Below are 19895 nucleotides of genomic sequence, written 5' to 3' on the forward strand. Positions count from 1 at the left end.
CAGGAAGGGTCAAAACTAAAAATCATGGTTTAAAAACTAGGATTAAAACACTCTACCTAAATGCACGCAGCATTCGAAATAAAGTAAATGAGTTGACGGCACAAATCATTACAAATGGGTATGATTTGGTGGCCATTACAGAAACATGGCTGCAGGATGGCCAAGACTGGGAATTAAACATACAGGGGTATCTGACGATTCGGAAAGACAGACAAGAAGGGAAAGGAGGTGGTGTAGCTATGTTAATAATGGATGATATCAGGGCAGTTGTGAGAGACGATATTGGCTCTAATGAACAAAATGTTGAATCATTGTGGGTGGAGATTAGAGATAGTAAGGGAAAAAAGTCACTGGTGGGCGTAGTTTATAGGCCCCCAAATAATAACTTCACGGTGGGGCGGGCAATAATCAAGGGAATAATGGAGGCATGTGAAAAAGGAACGGCAGTAGTCATGGGGGATTTTAACCTACATATTGATTGGTCAACTCAAAACGCACGGGGTAGCCTGGAGGAGGAATTCATAGAATGCATACGGGATTGTTTCTTAGAACAGTATGTAACAGAACCTACAAGGGAGCAAGCTATCTTAGATCTGGTCCTGTGTAATGAGACAGGAAAATAAACGATCTCCTAGTAAAAGATCCTCTCGGAATGAGTGATCACAGTATGGTTGAATCTGTAATACAGATTGAGGGTGAGGAAGTAGTGTCTCAAACGAACATACTATGCTTAAACAAAGGGAACTACAGTGGGATGAGGGCAGAGTTGGCTAAAGTAGACTGGAAACACAGACTAAACGGTGACCACAATTGAGGAACAGTGGAAGACTTTTAAGGAGCTCTTTCATAGTGCGCACCAAAAATATATTCCAGTGAAAAAGAAGGGCGGTTAGAGAAGGGATAACCAGCCGTGGATAACCATGGAAATAAAGGAGTATCAAATCAAAGATCAATGCGTATAAGGTGGCCAAGGTTAGTGGGAAACTAGAGGATTGGGACATTATCCAAAAGTGCTTTAGAAATTACTGTTATGCTACATTTTATGCATGGATTCCTGTTCACCCAACTTCATAATTTTATCCACAGAAACAGAAGTATATAATGTGTTTACCTACCTTAGATACAAAATCAAAAAGCAGTTGAACATGAGACAATAGGAATAGGGTACTGCACATTGGATTCTGTGGCATTGTGTTGGAGCCAAGTATTTAAACTGGAGCCAAAATAAAATTATGCCACCACTAGACAATTGACATCTTTTGGAGGGGTTGTGGGGCAAAGAGGCAACTTGTTGAAACTGATTTAGATTTGGTGGCAGTATGTTATGATTTTTGCACTGCGTGTTTGCTGCAAGAGACATGAATTTGCCATGTAATTCTTCAGATGACAAGGCTGTGAAGTGCCGTGAAATCAGGCAGCAGAAATGGATTGCTCATGCTGAATGCAAATGTACAATAATTACATTTGTTTGCCACTGTACACATCATGCCAAAAGTTTACTCCTCATTTTCTGGAAGCAGTAAAATCTAATATAGCTCAGTCAACACGAGTGTTGTAATGGAATGAAAAAGCTATGAGAAGTAAATCAACAGATTTAGTAGCTACGAACATAAAGGGTACCAACTTACATTGACTTTGAAGCTCTGCAAACTGCCATCCAGGAAGTGGATATTGCAGACGACCTCTGACCGATGTTTGTCTCTTGGTATCTCAAAAGCACGTATGTGGTTTGTCCTCCCACCGAGCACACGAAATCGTGATGTCATCACTATCTCTCCAACACCTAGATACAAATATTAAAAAGATATAGCTAAGAGTACAACTTAAACACAAGTCCTGACCAAGTCACCAGTTCAGTATTAACTTCCATAGGCAGCAATTCCATTTGTACCAAATAGTCCTTAGAAATCTGAGGCTTGCAACAATAAGCATCATCTTATTGACCATATAAATGAACTCTAAGCTGTTATTGATGCTTGGCTGCACCATCCTAGGGCAGTGAACGGTGTTACCTTTCGGCTCTGCGCAAGGCAGGATGCTGCTCCTTGTCCAGTTTCTGGCGACTTCCCCCATACCACTTGCTTTTGTAGCTGCTCCCAACTTCCCCCTGTGCGCACTGACGACTCTTGTCTAGACCCTTAAATCCTGCTACTGTTCTTGCATTCCTTCCTGCTTTTTTTCACCTGGCTCCAAGCGCAGTAAAAAAAACTCCTAGTGAGGATTGTGAAGTGCCCCACCTGACGCTGCCTGATGCAGAAGACAACAGAATGACAAAGAGACAGCAACATAAAGATCACAGGCATAAGTAAATACAACTGCCCCAATCTATCATGAGCAACACCAGGGAAATCTACTAGTAATATCTTAAATTTGGTGTGTGGGGCACAATTTGCATTCAAAATGCACTGTGGTTTGTTTACTGCTAATTCTCAATTGGTAGTTTTTGCTCCTGTTCTACCTGGCACATTCCTTCTTCCATTTGGTTGTTGGTGCTTTATGAGAGCATTCCAAATATCATGTACACTTTCAATTGTGATACTTTGAGGCATGAAGAATATCTGCTGGTTTTTTATGCATCCATATTCCTGCAGAACCATTGGCCTAGATTTTTCGATTGTCTCACCACTGGTAACCCATTTAAATGACTTCTGATTGGAAACCCAAAGTCATTTAGTAAAAAAAATAATTTTCTTGCATTTTATATAGCACCATTAACATAGTGCTTCACAGGAGCATTATCAGATAGAAATTGACACCGAGTCAAAGAAGGAGACATTAGGACGTGACCAAAAGCTTGGTCAAAGATAGGAGCAGCGAGGTGCTTAGGGAGGGATTACCAGAGCTTAGAGATTAGATGGCTGAAGGCACAGCCCTTAAATGATAGTGAAAGAAAGTCGGGATGGACAAGAAGCCAGAGTAGTAGGAACACAGATCTGAGGGTTGTAGGGCTGAAAGAGGTAATTGAGTTAGGGAGGAGCAAGGCCATGGAGGAATCTGAACATGAGAATTTTTAAATCGAGCCGTTCAGGGACCAGGAGCTAATATAGGTCAGCGAGCACACGAGTGATGGGTGCATGGGACTTGGTGCAAGTTAAGATACAGGCAGCAGCGTTTTGCATAAGCTTAAGTTTATGGAGGGTGGAAAATAGGAGGCTAGCCAAGAGAGCATTTGAATAGTCGAGTCTGGAGTTAACAAAAGCATGGATGAGTGGTTCAGCAGCAGATGGAGATGGACAATTTTATGGAGGTGGAAGTAGGCAGTATTAATGTTGGGAGTGGATTATGGGGTCAGAAGCACAGCTCAGGTAGGATGCTGAGGTTGCAAACAGTCTGGTTCAGCCTAAGACAGTGACCAGGGAGAGGGATGGAATTGGTGGCTAGGGAATGGAGTTTGTGTCGGGGGCCAAAGACAATGGGGCCAAAATTCAGAGTCTCAGAGACTCGTTACTGTCAGTTTGCGGCGGCCATTCGGCGGAATCCCGTGGCCACCGCATTGTTGTCAAACGGCCGAACCGACCCAAATTCGGGTTGGGGATTTTTCGGCCTGGTCCTGATTCCGCCCGATCCTGGAAACCGCCGCAAGTAAGTCATTAGAATGTGTACCACCACTTTCCCTTGCCTTAAAAATGCACCGACCCACTAGTTGAAAACTCGTTGCCCCGCCATGCGGTGCCCCCGACAGCTTTCTCTGTCGGTGCACCTTCTCCGCACTGAGTGCGGCACGGCAGTATTGCAGGCTTACTGCCAACGATGTATTCCTTTTTGCCGGCCGGCAAGATAGTGCCCCTGGGTTCGGCCAGGCCAACGGGCAGCCTGGCACCCCTTCTTGGATGCCAGACTGCTGGCCCAGCTGAAACCCTCCCTAGTGGCCCAAGATTTTAAAAAAGTGACAGATGCTCTCCCCTTTAACGGATGGGAGCAAGCGTGGTGACGCACATGTTCTGTGACGTCAGCACTACTCCACTGCTGATCGACAGTGGCGGAGTCCCGGTCCCGACCAAAATTCAGTCCCTTCCTATCTATATCCTGCACCCACTATGACCAATTTCCGTTGGGATTTCAAAGTCCTGAAAATCGCTCATCCGACCGCATCATGGATCCCTGTGGCAAGTACATTTTTTTTTAAATCATAGGCACGCCTCTTGTGCTACTTAATTTCGGCCTCAATGGCTTAATTGGAGGAAAGTTTTGGCTGACCACAGCTGCAGGTCTGGTTAAAGGAGTATACACTTCTGGTCTCCATATTACAAAAAGGATATAGAGGCACTGGGGAAGATGCAAAATAGATTTACAGGGCTGATACCAAAACTGAGAGATTATATCTCTCAGGAAAGACTGAATAGGTTGGGGCTCTTTTCTCTGGAAAAGGGAAGACAGAGGTGACCTAAAATTATGAAATGGTTTGATAGACAGAGAAGTCCAAAACTAGGGGCCATAAGTATAAGATAGTCACCAATAAATCCAGTAAGAAACTCAGGAGAAACTACTTTACTCAGAGTGATTAGAATGTGGAACTTGCGACTACAAGGAGTAGTTGAGGTGAATAGCATTGATGCATTTAAGGGGCTGCTGGATAACCAGATGAGGGAGAAAAGAATAGGTTACACTGATAGGGTTAAATTAAATAGGGTGGGAAGAGGCTCGTGTAGAGCATAAACACCAGCATGGAACAGTGGGGTGAATGGCCTGAATCTGTGCAGTCAATTCTATGACTACTTCAATGACTCTTGTTAGTGTCATTGGAACCAAACTCCAGTAAGTGTGCTTTAATATCTCACCCAAGTAAGTCCTGACAGCAAGCGATGGCAAGCTATTTTACTATAGACATCACAGCCAAGTCCTCATCCAGTATCCCTGCACAGTAGAGAATGGTTTGTAGGTTAGGTAGGCCAGCAAATTGGTACACAGAGGCTAGCATAAAACAGTAGAGACCTGCAATCATGGTGAAAGCAGCTTTTGACAACCACCCACAGTCTACTTCCTCTAGTTGAGCTTCCATCACGTCATCATATCAGTCCAGAGGCCTGCCAATCTGACTACTGCACTTGAGAAATCTACACTCACATGTAGGGTTTCTGTTGCCCATCATGGAGTGCATACTCTTCATAGGGACATATCTCAACACTTACCTACCAAAGTCCTGCAGGTTTAGGCACAGATTGATAAGAGTCAATACGTAGGAACCCCCAAGAGTGTGCAGGGGTGGAGGAGTTTACCCAGCTAAAAACACACAATCTACTAGAGTTGATTTCCACTGCATGTTAAATAGGGCCACCCTGTTGAGCCATTGGCTTGCAGTGTTATCTAAAGCCAAGTGGGAAGAATCCCAATCCGTGTGGCTGCTTCCATTAATGAGCCAGGCTGGCTGGAAATTTATCAACAAGTGCCCTGGAGTACTACAATTCTCCCTGGTTCAGGTACTGGAAATCAGACACAGATGGTTGATTTGGCTCTGAATTACTAATGCTAGGCATGTTACCTTAACCTGAGACACCCCATTTAGCTGCCCCTCCACCCCAGCAAAATACTCATTAAGTGATCAGATAACTGGCCATTGTAGGTTTGAGCTCTCGTAGCAGCACATCTCACAGTAACATGCACGACTGCATAGTTTTCATTCTCCTGACTGCAATGTGTACACATAATCTGAAAACAGTCATGGTAGATACTGAGCCCTGGATATACGCGCATGTGTTTTCTCATCCCCAGCCTCCAGGTAATCCTAGATTTTTCTCATCAGCTTCAGAAAGGCATCTGCTACAGCATACACAGGGCAGTTTGGGTCATGCCAGCCAACTTGATGGTCTAGGCATCCAAGTCCAGTGCCACATACTTAGCTTAGTTATCACCAACTGCTTAATCCAAGTCTTCATGTGAGGGGCTGTGGCACAGAGCTGTACCCACCATGAGGCCAACTTTCTCTACCTGTTGGTCGCAGTGACTTCTTTCTGTCAAAAATCCACCACACAGCTTAATCCTGAAATTTGAACATAAACTGGGAGAAGTCCTTCTATTGCATGGCCAGGAATTCTGAACCATAATAAGAACTACTAGACACGTCATATATGCCCACAAACTTCAACTGCATTATCCTTTTGCTGTCATTGAAGAGGAGAAAGATCAAAATGTACTTCACCCTTTTGAGCTCATGTCGGACTGTACCCTGACTGAAGTGGATGTCCATCAAGACCCCTAGGCACCAATTTGAATAACTGGGACAGTTAGTAATGGGGAACATGGAGATGGCAGAAACTCTGAACAAATATTTTGCATCAGTCTTTACGGTAGAGGACACTAACAATATTCCGACAATGGATAGTCTAGGGGCTATTGGGGGGCCGGGGGGGGGGAGGGGAAAGGGGGAAGAACTTAACACAATCACAATCACGCAGGAGGTGGTACTGAGTAAGACAATGGGGCCAAGTTTCGGCCTGAGTTGCTCCTGTTTTTTTGGAGCAACTAGTTTAGAACGGAGTATCTTAGAAATTTGAATTCTCGGCATTTAGTTTGCTCCAATTCTAGTCAGTTAGATCAGTTTCACTTTGGAACATAATTTTTTTTTCAAAAGGGGGCGTGTCCGGCCACTTACGCCTGTTTTCAAAGTTTAGGCAGTGAAAACTTACTCCAAACTAATTTAGAATGGAGTAAGTGAAGATTTTTGTACGTTCGAAAAAACCTTGTCTACACTTTAGAAAATCAGGCGTAGGTTACAAATTAGGCGTAGGGAATGGGGAGGGGGGGGGGTTTAAAGGGAAGTTTACAAACATTAAACACTTCAGTTTTACAAATAAAGAGCCATCATCAATAATAAATTTAAAAAAAATAAAAAATAAAAAACATTTTAAAAATAAATAAAACATTTTCTACTTACCGACTGCAGCACCGGGAGTCCTCCAACAGCGTGCTGGGACAGCCCCCCCAGTGTGTCTCTATGTGTGTGTGTTTCTGACAGCGAGGGGTGGGGGGAAGGAAGGAGGGAGGGGTGGGGGGGAAGGAAGGGGGGAGGGAAGAAGGAGGGAGGGGGGGGGGAAGAAGGAGGGAGAGAGGGGGGGGGAGAAGAAGGAGGGAGGGAGGGGGGGGAAGAAGAAGGAGGGAGGGAGGGAGGGGGGAAGAAGAAGGAGGGAGGGGGGGGAAGAAGAAGAAGGAGGGAGGGAGGGGGGAAGAAGAAGAAGGAGGGAGGGGGGGGAAGAAGAAGAAGGAGGGAGGGGGGGGAAGAAGAAGAAGGAGGGAGGGGGGGAAGAAGAAGAAGGAGGGAGGGGGGGAAGAAGAAGGAGGGAGGGGGGGAAGAAGAAGGAGGGAGGGGGGGAAGAAGAAGGAGGGAGGGGGGAAGAAGAAGGAGGGAGGGGGGAAGAAGAAGGAGGGAGGGGGGAAGAAGAAGGAGGGAGGGGGGAAGAAGAAGGAGGGAGGGGGGAAGAAGAAGGAGGGAGGGGGGAAGAAGAAGGAGGGAGGGGGGGGAAGAAGAAGGAGGGAGGGGGGGGAAGAAGAAGGAGGGAGGGGGGAAGAAGAAGGAGGGAGGGGGGAAGAAGAAGGAGGGAGGGGGGAAGAAGAAGGAGGGAGGGGGGAAGAAGAAGGAGGGAGGGGGGAAGAAGAAGGAGGGAGGGGGGAAGAAGAAGGAGGGAGGGGGGAAGAAGAAGGAGGGAGGGGGGAAGAAGAAGGAGGGAGGGGGGGAAGAAGGAGGGAGGGGGGAAGAAGAAGGAGGGAGGGGGGAAGAAGAAGGAGGGAGGGGGGAAGAAGAAGGAGGGAGGGGGGAAGAAGAAGGAGGGAGGGGGGGAGAAGAAGGAGGGAGGGGGGGAGAAGAAGGAGGGAGGGGGGGAGAAGAAGGAGGGAGGGGGGGAGAAGAAGGAGGGAGGGGGGGAGAAGAAGGAGGGAGGGGGGGAGAAGAAGGAGGGAGGGGGGAGAAGAAGGAGGGAGGGGGGAAGAAGAAGGAGGGAGGGGGGAAGAAGAAGGAGGGAGGGGGGAAGAAGAAGGAGGGAGGGGGGGGAGAGAAGGAGGGAGGGGGGGGAGAGAAGGAGGGGGGGGGGAAGAGAAGGAGGGAGGGGGGAGAGAAGGAGGGAGGGGGGAGAGAAGGAGGGAGGGGGGGAGAGAAGGAGGGAGGGGGGGAGAGAAGGAGGGAGGGGGGGAGAGAAGGAGGGAGGGGGGGGAGAGAAGGAGGGAGGGGGGAGAGAAGGAGGGAGGGGGGGGAGAGAGGAGGGAGGGGGGGGAGAGAAGGGGGAGAGAAGGAGGGAGGGGGGGGGGAGAAGGAGAGAGGGGGGGGAGAAGAGAAGGAGGGGGGGGGGGGAAGAGAAGGAGAGGGGGGGGAAGGAGGGATGGGGGGGGGAGAAGGAGGGATGGGGGGGGGAGAAGGAGGGATGGGGGGGGGAGAAGGAGGGATGGGGGGGGGAGAAGGAGGGATGGGGGGGGGAGAAGGAGGGATGGGGGGGGGGAGAAGGAGGGATGGGGGGGGGAGAAGGAGGGATGGGGGGGGGGGGGGAAAGAAGGAGGGAGAGAGAGAAGGATGGAGGGAGAGAAGGAGGTTGAACAGCCGGGGCCCAAGACCTCAGGCTGGATTTACAGGTAGGTGAGGTGGTGTCGGGTCTCGGGGGGAGTGGGGGGGGGCGGGGGAAGAGTCGCGGAGATCCGGGGGCGGGGGGGGGGGTGGGGGAAAGCCTTATGCACGCAGCCCCAGTGAGGCCATTCGGCCAGGGCTAGGGGCTGCGTTCTTTGGGCCCCTCCCACACAGTTTTGGGCGCCTGGAGCTACTGCACATGCATGCTCACTATAGCGTGCATGTGCAGAGGTCCCGGCACTGTTTTCAGCGCAGGGACCTGGCTCCGCCCCCCTACAGCTCGTGCTGCGCCACACCCAGCTCCAGAGGGCCTGCAGGGAGCCGGAGAATAGGTAAGTTTTTTTTAGGCGCACTTTCTGGCGTGAAAAACGGGCGTCCAGGTCCAGGCTGCGCCGTTTTAGGCGCGGTCCGAAACTTGGGCCCAATGGGACTAAAGGCAGATAAATCCCCTGGACCTGATGACTTGCATCCTAGGATCTTGAGAAGTAGCGGCAGGGATTGTGGATGGATTGGTTGTAATTTACCAAAATTCCCTGGATTCTGGCAAGGTCCCAGCAGATTGGAAAACTGCAAATGTAACGTCCCTATTTGAAAAAGGAGGCTGACAAAAAGCAGGAAACTATAGACCAGTTAGCCTAACATCAACGAAGCAGTAGCAGGACATTTGGAAAAGCAAAATGTGGTCAGGCAGAGTCAACATGGATTTATGAAGGGGAAGTCATGTTTGACAAATTTGCTGGAGTTCTGAGAATGTAACAAACAGGGTGGATAAAGGAGAACCAGTGGATATGGTGTATTTGGACTTCCAGAAGGCATTTGACAAGGTGCCATAGAAAAGGTTACTGCACAAGATAAAAGTTCACGCGGTTGGGCGTAATATCTTAGCAAGGATAGAGGATTGGCTAGCTAACAGAGAACAGAGAGTTGGAATAAATGGTTCATTCTCTGGTTGGCAACCAGTAACTAGTGGAGTGCCACAGGGATCAGTGCTGGGACCCCAATTATTTACAATCTATATTAACGACTTGGAAGAAGGGACAGAGTGTAACATAGCCAAGTTTGCTGATGATACAAAGGTGGGAGGAAAAGCAATGTGTGAGGAGGACACCAAAAATCTGCAAAAGGACATGGACAGGCTAAGTGAGTGGGCAAAAATTTGGCACATGGAGTATAATGTTGGAAAGTGTGAGGTCATGCACTTTGGCAGAAAAAAAATCAAAGAGCAAGTTATTATTTAAATGGAGAAAGATTGTAAAGTGCCGCAGTACAGTGGGACCTGGGGGTACTTGAGCATGAAACACAAAAGGATAGTATGCAGGTACAGCAAGTGATCAGGAAGGCAGATGGTATCTTGGCCTTTATTGCAAAGGGGATGGAGTATAAAAGCAGGGAAGTCTTTCTACAGCTATATATAATATATATGAGGTGAGGTCACACCTGGAATACTGTGTGCAGTTTTGGTTTCCATATTTACGAAAGGATACTTGCTTTGGAAGCCGTACAGAGAAGGTTCACTCGGTTGATTCCGGAGATGAGGGGGTTGACTTATGAGGAAAGGTCGAGTAGGTTGGGCCTTTACTCATTGGAATTCAGAAGAATGAGAGGTGATCTTATCAAAACGTATAAGATTATGAGGGGGCTTGACAAGGTGGATGCAGAGAAGATGTTTCCACTGATGTGGGAGACTAGAACTAGAGGGTATGATCTTAGAATAAGGAGCCGCCCATTTTAAACAGATGAGGAGAAATTTCTTCTGAGGGTTGTAAATCTGTGGAATTCACTGCCTCAGAGAGCTGTGGAAGCTGGGACATTGAATAAATTTAAAACAGAAATAGACAGTTTCTTAAATGATAAGGGGATAAAGGGTTATGGGGAGCGGGCGGGGAAGTAGAGCTGAGTCCATGGTCAGATCAGCCATGATCTTCTTGAATAGTGGAGCAGTCTCGGGGGCCGTATGGCCTGCTCCTGTTCCTATTTCTTATTTTATTATGTTCTTATGTCCCTTCCATTTTTCAATCAATGTCTTTGAATGTCTCTCAAGCTGTACAAACTCAGAATACACTTAATGGCATTTATCACCTGTTGGTCCAGAGCATGATTAATCATCCGGAAGAGTTACTGAGATCTTCACTGAATGAACCAATATTATCTCAATATGTTATTTCTAATATAGATATCTAACAATGATGTATTCTGAATATCTCCATTTGCAGAATGTAGCTAATCCTAATTCTTAACAGCTCATTTATTCTGCCTATGTCACTTTGTAATTTGAACAGATCAAGACAGAATAAATCACTCTTCTCTATGGGCAAATGCCTTTGTTTGCCACCTCCTTGTAACACCACAGTTAATATTGAATTATTGCATGGGGAAATTAGATCCTATTTCCATGTCGCACAACATGTTGGAGCAACACTCTACCCAAAACAATTAAACAATTAACTTCTTAGATTAAGTTAACAATCTGAAATGTTGTTACTTAATTTTCCTTTTCACATTGAATTTGCATGCTCATTCACAGAATCTGACATCTTTCTGGAAAACAGCCACCCAAATCACCTGAACTAGAGTTGCCAGAGACTAATGGTTAGTCTCATCCCTGAGAATAATTTCATGTAAAGTAATGAAGACATCGTTTCAGCAACAGCAAGAGTACAGTAGGGTTACAATGGGTTGTGACAATGTTCTGGTGGTAAATGATGGAGGTCCTGCCATAAGGTTGGATGAGGGGTTGAAAAGTTCACCTATGTGAGAGCACAACCAGGTACACTAATTGCATTCACCATGGTATACAAAAGCATGGGCCTTACACTAAACATCCGTAAGACAAAGGTCCTCCACCAACCTGACCCTAGCACACAGTACTGCCCCCCAGTCATCAAGAGCCACAGCGTGTCCCTGGACCACATGGACCATTTTCCATACCTCACGAGCCTATTATCAGCAAGGGCAGACATCAACGACTAGGTTCAACACTGCCTCCAGCCGCCTGAGAAAGAGCGTTTTCGAAGATCAGGCCCTCAAATCTGGCACCAAGCTTATGGTCTACAGGGCTGCAGTGATACCTGCCCTCCTGTATGGCTCAGAGACGTGGAGCCTATACAGCAGACACTTCAAATCGCTGGAGAAATACCAGCGATGCCGCCGCAAGATCCTGCAAATCCCCTGGGAGGACAGACACACCAACGTCAGTGTTCTCGATCAGACCAACATCCCCAGCATCGAATCACTGACTACTCAACCAGCTCTGGTGGGCAGACCACATTGTCCGCATGCCGGACACAAGTCTCCCAAAGCAAGCGCTCTACTTGGAACTCCTACACGGCAAGCGAGCCCCAGGTGGGCAGAGGAAACATTTCAAGGACACCCTCAAAGCCTCCTTGATAAAGTGCAACATCCTCACCGACACCTGGGAGTCCCTGGCCAAAGACGGCCCTAAGTGGAGGAAGAGCATCTGGGAGGGTGCTGAGCACCTCGAGTCTTGTCGCGAGAGCATGCAGAAAGCAAAAACAGGCAGCAGAAGGAGCGTGCGGCAAACTCCCCACCCACCCTTTCCTTCAACCACTGTCTGTCCCACCTGTATTGCACTGTACAGTCACCTGAGAAGTCACTTTTAGAGTGGAAGCAAGTCTTCGTCGATTTCGAGGGACTGCCTATGATGATATTAATGGAATTGAAGCCAGAGGCTCATAGGTGTCCGTGAGAGCTGCACAGGATAGCTTCACCCTTTTACTGTTGCTAAGCTACAAAACACTGACTCATCCAAATCCTGATATCAGACAGATAGTACTGTGATAGCCCTTGAATCAATGATGTTGGCAGAGAAAGAGAGCGTATGAAGACAGACTTATGGATGATGTTGTTGAGGGGGTTGTATCGATATAAATAGAAGGGAATCAAGGATGGAAACATGCATACATGTAGGTGCTATGCAGATCTAAGAAAAAAGACCATTGAGATATAGTAACTGTGTTGAATTAGCATGGTGCCATACAGGTGAACAGGGTTCAGAACAGTATGTTTCAGTAAAATATGACACACTCCCAAATATTCATGAAAAGCACTATTGCTGCTTCCCTCTCCTCAAAGTTCACACTCCCTTGCAGCAAATGATGCATGGGACACACTGAGTGCACACAATCCAGGTTCTGTTCATTGTGAATACCGTCTGAGGTATGGATCAGGCATTCAGTGGCATGGAATTATTGCATTGACTTGTTCCCTCCCCCACTACCCACGGTTGAATAGAATTGTATAATTAGCAGCAATTTTTTTTAAGCAATATGCTCTTCTTTGTAGGAAATCGTATGATCTGAAAAGTGCCTAGAAAGATCCCAACAGAAAGGGCAGAAACATTTTGAAAAGGTTAGCTATATTTCTATTTCATCCTAATTTTTTTTCTGCAACCAGTAATTGCAGAGCAAGAATAGCTTTGCATAAAGTAGCATAGTTACGCACATACATTGCTAAAGCTCTAACTAAAAATCTAAAACTGCAAGCTCTTGTCTTGCCCTTAATAGCAAACATTGTAAGGAAAACAAAGCCAGTAAATAAATGAATTAAAAGCACAAAGTACCAACAGCATTTTTTTAAAAATTAACAGAATTTATAGTGCCGAACCACACACCTTTATCTCCAATGAACGTAACATTCTCATGTACATGACTAAACTTGATTGTAACAAACCTGTTTTCCAGAAAGAAAATGTAGCCAGGCTTAAAGGCAATCACAAACAAGGTGAGAGAGAGATCAAGTATCTTTCTGACTACACCACAGTTTACCACATACTTTCACATTCTCTCAGTTTCCTGTTCACATGACTAGATTGCTTTACTTTAGGTACACAAACCTGACTGCAGTCACTGCCAGATGGATCAAATCCAATTGTTAAGTCGTCAATGTACAAACATCCTGTAGCAACACCTACTTTTATTTGCTGATCCTTCATTTGGTTTCAAGTTCCTGGTGAACATTTCAGGAGCCAGAGAAAAAAACAACTTCAATAAATCCATTGTTAATCTTGTAGTAATGTATTTTGCAACAACACTGACAACCAACATGAAAAAATTTATTCAGCCTAAAATTAATCCAAATAGTTGTATAATTTCACAAGCAGAAACCCAGCGGTTTTTCTATATCCAATACAGAGGAATATCAGAATTTTAGAACTTCAGGTTGCAAGATGTATCACAATGGCATTTTGGGATGGCAATTCAGAGAACAAAGGAGACTCAAAAGTATTTTAAGAATATGGTAATGGTAGAAGGAAGGGATCTGATAAAGGATAAAGTAAGTAGAACTATTACGGATGATCAGGATATGGCAGATATATTGAATACATTTATCACATCAGTATTTCTACAAGTGAATTGTAGATAAATGAAATGGGGATAAGCAGATAGTAAATTTAGTAACATGTTATGCAGACATCATCATAGGCAGTCCCTCAAAGCGAGGATGACTTGCTCCCACGCCAAAAAGGGATGAGTTCACAGGTGTTTCAATGAAGGATCTAATATTCCAGATCCTGAACTACATCTTGAAGGGTGGAAGATGCCTGTGCGTGGATTTTTTTTATCGTGTGGTGGCTGTTGCACACCAGTCACCACACGGGCTTGACAGAGCTAGGCCTTAGTCCAGTGGCAAGGATTACCCAAGACGACTGGAGACCAGCTCTGCTGCACAGTCCTAGTGCGCACACACATCGCAGTGTGGGCTGGGCCTGTGCTGCCCCAGGGCCCTCGCCTCTTGTGAGCCCAAAACTCTCAATACACACAATATACATACACACGCACAAACAAACATATGCAGACATAAACAAACATATACATAAACACACACATGCATAAACACGAAGAAACAGACATATACATACACAAATATAAAACCATAAACAAACATATACATGCACACACACATAAAGCCATAAACTAACATACCCACAAACAAAATTATACATAAACACAAAAACATATAGGGGCCAAAATTCATCAACCCTTCGTGGGCCCGACTCCATCCTCGCCGGCACTTGGGCGGCAAGCGCCTTTACCGCCGGGAATTCAACCTTCGCCCGCTGCTGCCCAGATTGGCGGTGTACATCTTCCATTTGCCGCCTGCCGACCTTCGTGGGGCCTCGGCGATGAATATCCTGCCCAAAGTACCGTCCGATACCTCGCCGGCCATCGGCGGCATTTTGGCCGGGCGGAGGCCTTGATGAAAATCGGCCCCAAACATACACAAACACGTACATACAGACACATATACATACACACAAACATACACACAAACATACACACACACACAAACACACACACAACCATATACAGAGACAAACGCATATACATACACACAAACATATGCATGCAAATAGACAAACAAACATACATAAACAAACATATACATAAACAAACATGCAAACGAACAAATATAAACACAAAAAAAGCATATACATCCACAAACACAACAAATGTACATTCACACAAACATACATGAACAGACATATATATATATATATACAAACATACATATAAACAAACATATACGTACACACACACGTATACAAACATATCATCATCATAGGCAGTCCCTCGGAATCGAGGAAGACTTGCTTCCACTCTTAGAATGAGTCCTTAGGTGGCTGAACAGTCCAATACGAGAGCCACAGTCACTGCCACAGGTGGGACAGACAGTCATTGAGGGTAAGGTAGGTGGGACAGGTTTGCCACACATTCCTTCCGCTGGCTGCGCTTGTTTTCTGCATGCACTCGGTGATGAGATTCAAGGTGCTCAGCCTCCACTCAGAGCAGTCTTTGGCCAGGGACTCCCAGTGTCGGTGGGGATGCCGCACTTTATCAAGGAGGCTGGAATGCCAGACACGAGACTCCCAAAGCATGCGCTCTACTATGCAGACAATGGAAGGTCTGAATATCCACAAGGCTCCTAGGTCAGATAGGATACAGTGTGGAATTGTCAAAGATAAAGGATGAATTTAGTGAGGCTTTGGCTGATTTTTTTTTTTTAAAAAGAGCTCCATCATTGGATTGGAGGACTGGAGGCAAGTAAATGCAGTTCGAATAGTAAAAGAGTACAACATGAACCTGGGGTAAAATGCTGAAGAACATTCTACAGAATGTTAGAAATGAACATTTCAAGAGCACTAATGTCACGGCAAAATGGTACAAGAATAGGTCGTGCCTTACAAACCTACTGGAATTATTTGAGGAGATAATTAAGGTAGTGAATGAGGTTAATCCAGTAAATGTGGTTACCTGGAATCTACAGAACATAAATAGGCCATTAGGACAATTGGTTCAGTTGGCATTTTAATCTTTGTACTTTGCACAAGCCTCCTCTCACTCCAATTACTTCTTCCTACCCTGCCCCCGTATCCATATATTCCTTCTCCCTCATGCATCAAACCTCCTTTTAAATGCATCAATATTACAGGTATCAGTTTCAAACTCCACTTAGCAGTTAGCTCCACATTCTCACCCTTCTGTATAAAGAAATTCCTCCAAAGTTTTTCATTTAATCTATTAGTGACTATCTTATATTTATGCATTCTTGTTCTGGATTCACCCACAAGTGGAAACAGTTTCAACCAAGAGCCAGTCTGCCAACTCAGGTGGACATTAAAAAAAATCCCATGGTACTATTTGAAAAAGAACAGGGGAGCTCTCCTTGCCAACAGCTAAAACTTATCTGATCATTAATTTAATTGCTGTTTGTGGGAGTTTGCTGTGCACAAATTGCCTGTCATGTTTCCTATATCACAACAGTGACTACACTTCAAAAAAAAATACTAATTGGCTGTAAAGTTCTTTGGGATATCCAAAGGTCGTGAAAGACGTATATAAATGCAAGTCTTTTTTGAGGGGAAGATGCTTTGCTTGGGACAAGTAATCAATGATGTTCCACAGGGGGTTGTGCTGGGACCCCTGTTGTTGACAGTATTTATGAAATTTGGGTGCCTCTAGTATTATTAAATGTGCTGATAACACAAACCTACGTGGTTTGGTAACGAACAGAAAGGTTATCTTGAGAGAGACTTTATCAACTATCTAGATGAGCCAAGATATGAAATGTTATTTTAAATCTAATCAATGTTAGGAAATACACACAGGTAGAGAAGGCAGTAAGCATGTGTATAACAAAACGATATTCAACGGCAGAGGGTGAAGAATCATACAGCACAGGAGGCCATTTTGGCCTATCGTGCCTGCTCTTTGAAAGAGCTATTCAATTAGTCCCACTCACCTGCTATTTCCCCATAGCCCTGCAATTTTTTTCCTTTGAGTAGATATCCAATTCCCTTTTGAAAGTTACTATTGAATCTGCTTTCACCATCCTTTTAGGCAGTGCATTGCAGATCATAAATCACTGAATAAAAATCTTTCCGCTCATCTCCCCTCTGGTTCTTTTGCCAAATACCTTAATAAATCTGTGTCCTCTGGTTACCGACCCTTCTGGAAACAATTTCTCATTATTTACGCTATCAAAACCCTTAATAATTTTGAACACCTCTATTAAATCTCTCCTTGGCATTCCCTCCTCTAAGGGAGAACAATCCCAGCGTCTTTAGTCTCTCCTCATAACTGAAGTCCCTCAGCCTGATACCATTCTGGTAAATCATCTTTGCACCCTCTCCTAAAGTGTGGTGCCCAGAATTGGACACAATACTCCAGCTGAGGCCTAACCAGTGATGTACAAAGGTCTAGCAAAACTTGCTTGCTTTTGTACGTTATAACTCTATTTATAAAGCCCAGATACCCATATGCTTTTTAACAGTCTTCAAAAGTTCACTAGATTGATTCTTGGGATGAGAGGGCTGTCTTTTGAGGAAAAAAAATAGACTGGATCTTTATTCTCTGGAGTTTTGAAGAATGAGAGATGATCTCATTGAAACGTATAAAATTCTTATAGAGGGCTTGACAGGGTAGATGCTGAGAGGTTGTTTCCCCTGGCTGGAAAGTCTAGAACTAGGAGGTCACAGTCTTGGGATAAGGGGTCAAGCATTTAGGACTGAGATGAGGAAAAATGTCTTCACATCCTTGGAATTCTCTGCCCCAGAGGGCATTGGATGCTCAGTCGTTAGTATATTCAAGACAGAGATCGATAGATTCTTGGGCACGAAGGGAATCAAGAGATTGAGATAGAGCAGAAAGTGGAGTCAACATAGAAGTTCAGCCATGATCTTATTGAATGGCGGAGCAGGCTTGAGGGGCCATATGGCGTAATTCTGCTCCTATTTCTTGTGTTCTCAACTTGTCCTGTCACCGTCAAAGGTTGTTGTATGTGAACCGCTGGGTATTTCTGTTCCAACACCGCCTTTAAAATTGTACCATTTAGTTTATATTCCTCTTATCATGTATTCAACTGTCATTGTAACCCATATATAAGCTGACCTAAGTTGTATACCTTGAGAACACTGACCACAGAGGGCGAACTTGTGGGAGACACTACTAACCTGGACTTTCCGGTATAAAAGGGAAAGTTCCACCCACCATCTGCCTCTTGAGGTCTTGGTAATAAAGGTAACTGGTCACAGAGTGATCTTTTCTCAAGTATGGGCCTCGTGTGTATTTATACTATATAGTAAGGACATATTATTGGCGACGAGAAACTGGGATTTAAACCACGTGAGCATGGCCACTAGCAGCACAGAAGAGAGGTACTGTGTTGGTGATGATTGGGACGACTTTATTGAGGGTCGACAGCAAAGTTTTGTCACTAAGGAATGGTTGGGACAGGATTTGGCCGACAAACACAGGGCTCATCTCCTGAAGGTTTGTGGATCCAGAACGTACTCCCTGATGAAGGACCTTCTAGCGCCAGAGAAGCCGGCGGACAAGACGGTCGATGAGCTCAGTAAGTTGATCGGGGAACACCTTAAACCGGCGAGCAGCATGCACATGGCGAGACACCGGTTTTACACGCACCAGCGACTAGAAGGGCAAAACATTCCAGACTTCGTGGCAGATCTCAGGCGACTGGCGAGCCTATGTAAGTTCCCAGATGCATGCAGAGCGGAGATGCTGAGAGACTTTTTTTATTGAGGGCATCGGGCACGCTGGGGTTTTCAGGAAACTGATTGAGACCAAAGACTTGACCTTGAAAGCGGCAGCTATGATAGCCCAGACAATTATCTCAGGGGAGGAAGAGACCAGAATGATTTATGGCAAAAATCTTGGCTCAAATGCGGCAAACGACCAGGGAGTCAACATTGTTAACATGGCACACAGTTCTCTAGGCAGACAGGGGCAATCGGACATGCCCCAGCATGCAGTCGAACCCAAAGGGGGAATTTAACAGAGACAATGGCTAGCTGAACGGCGATTCATGCCATTGCAATGGACAATGCGGCCAGTAATGGGGCCATCAACACCTGATAATTGTGCGCTTAAGGACAGTTACAGAGACAGTCAGAGACGATCAACTGGTAATGGAACTTTTGTTTCCAACAATGGGGTGGAGGTGTGGAGGCAAACACACAGCCAGAGCTTGCAGGTATTAGCAATATACCTGCAGAAACTGTAATGTCAGCGGTCACTTGGCGCCTATGTGCAGGAAGCCTGCAGCCAAGTTGATGTACGAGGAGGACGGGCCTCATGTAAGCCCGAAGATGCCAAATGAATACTCGGGGAAACTCGCTGAACTTCAGCTTCCAGCAATTTCATGTGGAGCACATTATACAGTTCATATACCAGGACGAAAACGATAATGATGAAAGTGCTCCTCAATGGCATTCCAGTATTAATGGAGCTAGACACGGGGGCCAGCCAGTCCCTGATGAGTATCAAACAGTTCAAAAGATTGTGGTTGTCCAAGGCCAGGAGGCCAAAATTATTGCCGATTGACGCACTGCTACAGACATATACAAAGGAGACCATTCCGGTGCTAGGCAGTGCCACAGTAGTCGTGACCCACAAAGATTCGGAGAACAGGTTGCCACTCTGGATTGTCCCGGGGGATGGTCCCGCACTACTGGGAAGGAGCTGGCTTGCTGTCATGAACTGGAAATGGGGCGATGTCAATGCAATTTCTTCTGTGGAGCAGGTATCATGCTCACAGATCCTGGACAAATTTGACTCATTATTTCAACCCGGTATCGGCACCTTCATGGGGACCAAGATAGTGATTCACATAAACCCGGACGCCAGGCCAGTACACCACAAGGCCAGAGCGGTGCCGTACATGATGTGGGAAAAGATAGAATGCGAATTGGACCGCCTGCTGAGGGAAGGCATCATCTCGCCAGTCAAATGACTGGGCGAGCCCGATCGTGCCGGTGCTCAAGGCGGATGGGTCGGTCAGGATATGTGGTGATTACAAGGCCACCATCAATCGG

General features: G+C 45.7%; 1 protein-coding gene across 4 annotated transcripts in view; it reads right to left on the reverse strand.

Annotated features, from left to right (window-relative positions):
• LOC139264534 (tyrosine-protein phosphatase non-receptor type 3-like) overlaps positions 1–19895 on the reverse strand; it is a 418869-nt gene that overhangs the window by 350559 nt on the left and 48415 nt on the right. For 2 of the 4 annotated variants that reach the window (XM_070881143.1, XM_070881141.1), the window contains exon 2: positions 1629–1783. In XM_070881143.1, the coding sequence (XP_070737244.1) occupies positions 1629–1766 (138 nt within the window). In that variant the 5' untranslated portion in view covers positions 1767–1783. Of the gene's footprint in view, positions 1–1628; positions 1784–4778; positions 4855–19895 lie in introns of those variants that run through there. The other 2 variants (XM_070881142.1, XM_070881144.1) reach the window with 2 other exon arrangements.

The sequence above is a fragment of the Pristiophorus japonicus genome, chromosome 5, assembly GCF_044704955.1.
Source record: "Pristiophorus japonicus isolate sPriJap1 chromosome 5, sPriJap1.hap1, whole genome shotgun sequence".
Lineage (NCBI taxonomy): Eukaryota > Metazoa > Chordata > Chondrichthyes > Pristiophoridae > Pristiophorus > Pristiophorus japonicus.